Source organism: Rhododendron vialii, chromosome 9a, assembly GCF_030253575.1.
Source record: "Rhododendron vialii isolate Sample 1 chromosome 9a, ASM3025357v1".
Classification (NCBI taxonomy): Eukaryota; Viridiplantae; Streptophyta; class Magnoliopsida; order Ericales; family Ericaceae; genus Rhododendron; species Rhododendron vialii.
Window position 1 is genome coordinate 27,815,842 of NC_080565.1, and position 6,928 is coordinate 27,822,769.

The 6,928-nt window shown below is 36.6% G+C and overlaps 1 protein-coding gene across 1 annotated transcript; it reads left to right on the forward strand.

Moving 5' to 3' along the window:
* The first annotated feature begins 4,348 nt into the window (after positions 1-4,348).
* LOC131301540 (uncharacterized) lies at positions 4,349-5,397 on the forward strand. The gene is made up of 3 exons (XM_058327895.1): positions 4,349-4,630; positions 4,779-5,050; positions 5,137-5,397. Exons 1-3 carry the CDS (start codon positions 4,594-4,596, stop codon positions 5,158-5,160), a joined length of 333 nt encoding a protein of 110 aa, XP_058183878.1. The 5' UTR covers positions 4,349-4,593; the 3' UTR covers positions 5,161-5,397.
* Positions 5,398-6,928: the final 1,531 nt, after the last annotated feature.

Sequence of the window (6,928 nt, forward strand, 5' to 3'; positions counted from 1 at the left end):
CGTATTCAGGGATCCTTTACTGTTTCCCAAAATACTGTACCCGGAGTCCTTTACCGTCATCCACACACACATTGGGTATTGTACCGTATTTAGGATCCTTTACCGTATCCCAAATCCTGTACCCGGAGTCCTTTACTGTCCTCCACACACTCTGAGTACTTTACCATACTCGGGGTCCTTTATCGTTTCCCAACTCAACTAAAGGTACTTTACTGTACCAGGATCCATTACCGGCACCCAACATTCTCAATCAACTTTACCATTTTATCCTTAACTTATCCACGTCTATGAGTTCACTACTCGAAACCACCCATGAATCCAAATCCAATCTAGCAAGTACAACAATAAGAAATCCATAATAGCATTATCAATAAACAAAATACATTTCAATATAAAACCAAGCATGACAATTGTTATGGTGCGAGTAAGTAAAACACATAGAGTTTTATGATTGGGCCAATGCCCTTAAGATTTGTTGAACAAGTAAATTAGTTATAGTTTTTATTAATTTCAAAGGTGCCATTAGCAATTTCGTAGGCTTAGCTTTGATAATATACTAGGGTACCCTTTTAGGTCTCAAGTATAATTATTGAGCCACATAATTTGAATCCATTACAGTAACTTACAGTATAAAAATCTAACTTATAGTATAAAAATCTAAAAGTGCAATTTTATACATTGGCAAACCCTATTTACTTGGTTCTCTTTTCTAGACTAGGTAAAATAGTAATTTAGTAGCTTTCATAACTCATTTGATTAAAAATGAGGACATTGACTAATCTAGGATATTACTGTCCAAAATATATTATTAACAATTAGGGCTGAAACATAATCTTAATAAATTTCAGGGGCTAATTTTAATATGTTATCGAAGTACCTTAAATAGACAAAGGGGAAAGCTGTAATTTAGGTGTCATTTTTTTAAAAGCCAACTCGTATGAACAGTACCAAGATTGTGAATAGTAACCACGCCTATGAATAGTGAACAGTTAGTTTTCGGAAAACTTGGGTTTCATTCATTCGATTCCAATTTCGATTTTTTTCGATTCTAACCATAAAAACTAGCATCTTAGTACATTAATATACTTAGGAGGAAATAGAGTAGTGATTATACTACCTTTAATCCGAACAAAATGATTTGGTGGAGTCCAGTGGGTTTTTGTTTGGCGGCGAAAGATCGGTATTCTAGCAGTAACTTAGGGCTGGAATAACTTGACCAAACATCTGCCGTTTTGAATGATTCTTGTGTCTAACGCGAAGATCTTGAAACGCTCTACAACTTTCGTGAAGAAGTCTAAGCCCGAAAATCAATCTAAGTAGGAGAAAAATGAAAGTTTAGAAGGGTCGCTGAATTTGCCTGAAAATTAGAATACGAGAATTTTATCAAACTTTGAATGGCAATAACTCTATCAATTTTTGACCATTTTGGGCGATTCTTGGGTTGAAATCGAAGCTCTCAACCCCCTCTACAACATTTGTGAAGAAACTCAAGCCTAAAAACGACATCAACAAGGAAGAAAAAGGCCATGAATAGAGGTATGTGATATGGACGAAAAACGAAATGGTGTGATCCCTATTTTCTTGTTTCTGTTTTTGCAGTGGACTAGGAGTGTTGTATTGTGAGAGAGGAGTGGGGTTTTAAGGATAAGTATGGAGGTGGTAGAATGCGAGAGGAGAGAGAGATATAGTTTAGGAAGAGTTTGAAGGAGAGTGGATAAGTGAAAAGATAGAGATAGAGGGAGAGATAGGTGAGAGATGGTTACTAATATCTATTTTGCAGATATATAGACACACTTATATATAGTTACAAGCTAATTAATAAGGGAGACTTAAATAACGATCCTCAAACCTCAGCCCATGTAAGTATTCATCCTGAGCTTTTTGAATAGTTATGTTTTCATCCTTCTAATGTGTGAAATACCCTTACTATCCTTTAGTATATATATGTACATATATTGATTTCTTTATCCCTAAATTAAAGGGAACCGGTCAGTCCTGCAATTAAGTGAGAATTAGTAGGAGGATTTCAAAATTTCAATGTTTCCATGTAGATTACCAAATCCCTATTATTGCCGTTTCTCTTGATTCCTAATTAAAAGGATTCGGATGACCATCATTTAACTCTTGTAAGTTTATGATGAATACTACAGATAATTTGCCACAAACGGCAATGATTTCATGGTGAATTTTACAAATAATTTGCCATGAAAAATTAGAACCCCTAATTTCATGGTGAATGCTACAAATAATTTGTCATAAAAATTAAACTCACCAATTTCATGGTGAATGTTACAAATAATTTGCCATAAAAATTAAAATTCTCAACTCTTGTATGTGATGCGCCATGAAATTGGAACAAAATCACCAATTCAAGCAAAATCGTCGGAATTTCCAACAGAATCCTCCGGCGACGAATGCTTGTTCGTGAATGATACGAAATAATTTAGCAAATCTCTATTAATTCATGGTGAATGCTACAAATAATTTGCCATGAAAATCAAAACCCCCAATGCTTATACGTGATACACCATGAATCGATGAACAATAATGCATGCAAAATGGTGGGCATTTTTTGCAATGATTTCATGGTGAACGCCCCAAATAATTTGCCATGAAAATTAGAACCTGCAATTTCATGGTCAATGCTATAAATAATTTGCCATGATAATTAAACCCAGCAATTTCATGGTGAATACTACAAATATTTCAAGTACCTATGTAAAAAAAATATCCTCCACCTCCAAATTACTCAGGCCGAACAAATCACTCAGGCCATGGTGGCGGTACAAATCACTCAGACCGTTCCATCCACCTCCAATCTCCTCTGCCTCAGGCCGTTCCATCCACCGCCAACTTCTCCGCCTCACGCATCTGTCGAGCGCTGCCGGTTCCGCTGCCTCGGCGGTTGTGGCCATCCGATTGTGACATGGTCGGCAATGATTTGGTTGATCGGCCACGGTGGGCCGGATGAGTTGGGCGGCAGCAGTGGTCTCGATTGGTGGGGGTATTTCCATTTCAAACCAAGATTTTGATCAAAAATGGTTTTGGGATGAAAATGGTTTTGTATGATTTGGGGATGTGGTGGTGAGAATTTCGGAAGAGATTTTTGTGATTGAATGAGCTGTACAAAGTACAAAGAACATATTATCTCTAAAAATTAGGAGAGATTTTCGGGATAGATTTCGGGATTGGATTGAATCTACGGGGATTGTTGGGTTATGTTTTGATCCCAAAAATCAATGCTATATAAGGGCACTTTTGGAATTAGAAAAAAGTGAGGATGAAAATATAACTGTTCAAAATGCTCAGGATGAATACTTACATGGACTGAGGTTTGAAGATCATTATTTAAAAACTCCAATTAATAATGTATAAGCTAAACTAATTTTTATCACTAAAAATTAATCTAAGTTATAGTTTAATCTAATTATACTTTTAAATAATTAATCGATTACTATAGACTATTTAATTAAAAATAATAATTTCTTTATTCGAAAAAAAATAGGGCAAAAATCCAGGTCGTTACAATTTTAAGATGTGTGCTAACAAGGGCCCAGTCTCGTGTTAAGATGGGTGCTAACAGGGGCTTAGTCTTGTGTTCATGGGTGCTAACAAGGGCCCAGATTGTTTGAGAAACGTAACCCTAGGTAGGGCACAGTGATGATTGGCTGCGAGAACAGGTTTGGTTCCTTCCTTGCATGGTTGCATCGACTGTAAATCCGAGTAAATAATTTGGTAGCTATCAGCAGGACACAACAAGGAGCAGTCTGAATCATACTGGGTTGCCTTATGCTGGAGGTTAAGGGTTGGACGGATCTCAAGGTGAGATCCTAGATTTCACATAAGTTAAGGAGTAGTAATTGAAATGAAGCGCCATTTATTATTTGCATTGCTTTCCTTATCTTGTTATGTGTAAGTTATGGGTTTCGGGTAGGTTTTGGCTATTGAGCATCATCGCTCACGATACAATGTTACCCTAGTAACTCAAATGCCAGGTGCCGAAGACAGAACAGAAGTGTCGTACAATTCGACTGGAGTCAATGCTGCTGAGGAGGGAGCCGAAGAACCTTGGTTTCCGTATGCGTAATAGCTCTAATTTAATTTAAATCAACTTTATTTTGGAAGCTTCAAAGTTTGTTTGGGGAATTGTAATATTTGGTCAAATTTGGCTACTTAAACTTAATTCGATATGGTTGTGATATGATGACATCTACTTTTGAAACAGTGATGTATTAAATCCATAAATTTTAAATTGAAAAAATTGTCTTTTAAATGTTTTTATTAATGTTCCGAAATTCGAGGCGTTACAATTATTTTCTAATTTAGATTCTTGCTGCAAAATAATTCTGTGTTGTGTTGTTATTAATAATCTCATGCGCATTTCTTTGATAGAGTTGAAATGGAAGCTAAGAAAGTTGTAGCTGATTTGACCCAGGTTGAAAAATTGAAAAGTGACAATTATAATGTTTGGCGCTATGAGATCCAATTTTTTCTCAATGAGCTAGAGGTCTTGGAGACCCTCGACCATGAGATGGTTGAGCCAAAACTTAGTGACTCACCACAATATCTTTGTGATCTTGAGGCCTTTGAAAAATGGTACAAGAAAGATCAATATGCGCGACTTACTATGGTACGCAGCATGCACAATGATTTGATATGTGAGTTTGAGTATTATGAGACTGCTCATAAGTTATGGGAAGCTATCAAATAGAAATATGATATTGACATCTCGACTAAGATGGTCTCGAACTTAAAATATGATGATGAACATAAATTAGAGGACATGAAGGCTAAGCGCCAAGAGGCAGCTGAGCCAAATGGTTCATGCATCATAGTTGAGACTGTCCCTTGTAGGTCTGGGTACCAGCGAAGGAAGGCTAAACGCGCCCTTAAGAAAGGAGTTGCTATAGGCCTTAACCCTATTAGCGCTGGTTCTTTTAAGCGCAATAGAGGCAAGAAGAAGAGTGGTGACAAAAACAAGGCCAGAAAGGCATGCTTTTACTGTGACAAGTTGGAACACTTTGCTCGTGAGTGCACTGAGCCTAAGAAGGTACACCATATTTTTTGTTTCTCGTGTTGACTGTTTTGGAATATGTTAAGGTTTAGTTGCTTATTCTCCTCATTCGTGGGTTGTAGATTCAAGAGCAACCAACCAATTAGCGAAGAAACAAGAAAGGTTTGTAGAGTATCACTGAGTTCCAGTTGGAGGCCAAAGAGTTTTCATGAGAAACAAGTCTAGTGTGTTAGTGCTGGGCGTTGGAAAGCTGGACATGCGACATGGGCGCACTTTATTTTTTCATGAAGTACTTTATGCTCCAAGAATTTGACGAAACTTGTTATTAGTCACTAGCATGATGGGTCTAAGTTTTTATTTTTGTTTGAGAGTAGCTAAGTGAGGATTGATTTGAGTACAATTCATTATGGTTTTTGGATGGTTTGATAATACTAGATGTTATTAATTTTACTTTTAATAATATTGCTAGTGTTTCTATTTGCTTTGTTACATTTTCTGTTGATGTTGATTCTTTTAAATGGCATTGAAAATTAGGTCACATTGGGCAAAAGGAAGATTTGTTAAGTCAACCTACCCATTTGTCATTTGTGACCATTGCCCAACAAGAAAAACAATTAGAAAATCATTCAGAAAATCATAAGGGCATTTGTTCCATTACAGTCTATCTGTTAGACATTTGTGGCTGAAATGGAGTCACGAGATGTGGATTCCTCGAGGAGGATTTTCCTAACAGATGAGTGGTTAGTAGAGATGTAGAACTCTATGAGATGGAGAATCCAACAAGAGGCGCACCAAATTGTCCAGTTGAGAATGAAGAAAAAATTCTCCTACCTCCTAGGGATAGTGGGAGCGACTTGCTTAATTATGGATTAGATCTAATAGATATGGATTCTCAAGATCCTCTTAGGCATAGAAGCAAACATTGAATAATCCTTCTTCGTCTGTTTGAGATTGAGGGAGAGTTTTGTCATGATTACTCTTGAAGATAAAAGAGAGCCCATAACAGTGGGAGAAACTCCTTTATCGTCTGCTATGAAGGAATGAATAGCTGCAATGTAAGATGAAATGGAGTTTATGAAGATAAACTTTGTCTGGGACTTGGTTGATCTTTCGCTTGGACGCAAGATCATTAAGAACAAATGAGTTCTTAAGATCAAACGCGAAGCAGATGGTCCCATACTGAGCAATAAGACTCGTCTAGTGGCGAACTTATTCTAGCCTTAGAACTATTTTAGATGGACATTAAGGCAATAGGCTAGGAGCGCAGAGTTTGCAAGCTCCAACGGTCTATCTATGGCCTAAAACAATCATCCAGGCAGTACCTGAGATTTCATCGAGCCATTTGGGTTTACGATGATCGATGAAGGCCATTGCGTGCATATGATGAGATGGTCCAAAAATAGTTTCTTGATATTGTCATTCTATGTTGATGACATTTTAGTTGGCTGGAATAACTAGGAGATGATAGTTGCCACACAGTTGTGGTTATCTTTCACTTATGAGATGAATGAATAAGCGAAGCAAGCTATGTGCTTAGAGTTCAGATCTTAAGGGATCTTTCTAGGAAGATTCTTTCTTGAAGAATATTTTTAGAACGATTCCGAAGACAAAGCTATAAACTCATAGATACTTCTATTGTTAAAGGCGAGACTTAGGCTCCGTTCCGGAACCAAAAATAAGTCCTTATTTTTTAAGAAGGCAATTTCAAACTCAAAAATTATGAACTTATTGAAATCTAAAAATATGCAATATGAATCTTGTTTAGAAGATCTCGATGAGATCTTTTATACGATGCAAAAAAAAAATTAAAAAAATATTTTTCGTTTACTTTTTTTTTTTGAGTTTGAAAATGTGAAATAAACTACTTATTTTTTAAGAAGGTTTCTGGAACGGGGCCTTAGGGGTTTAACATGG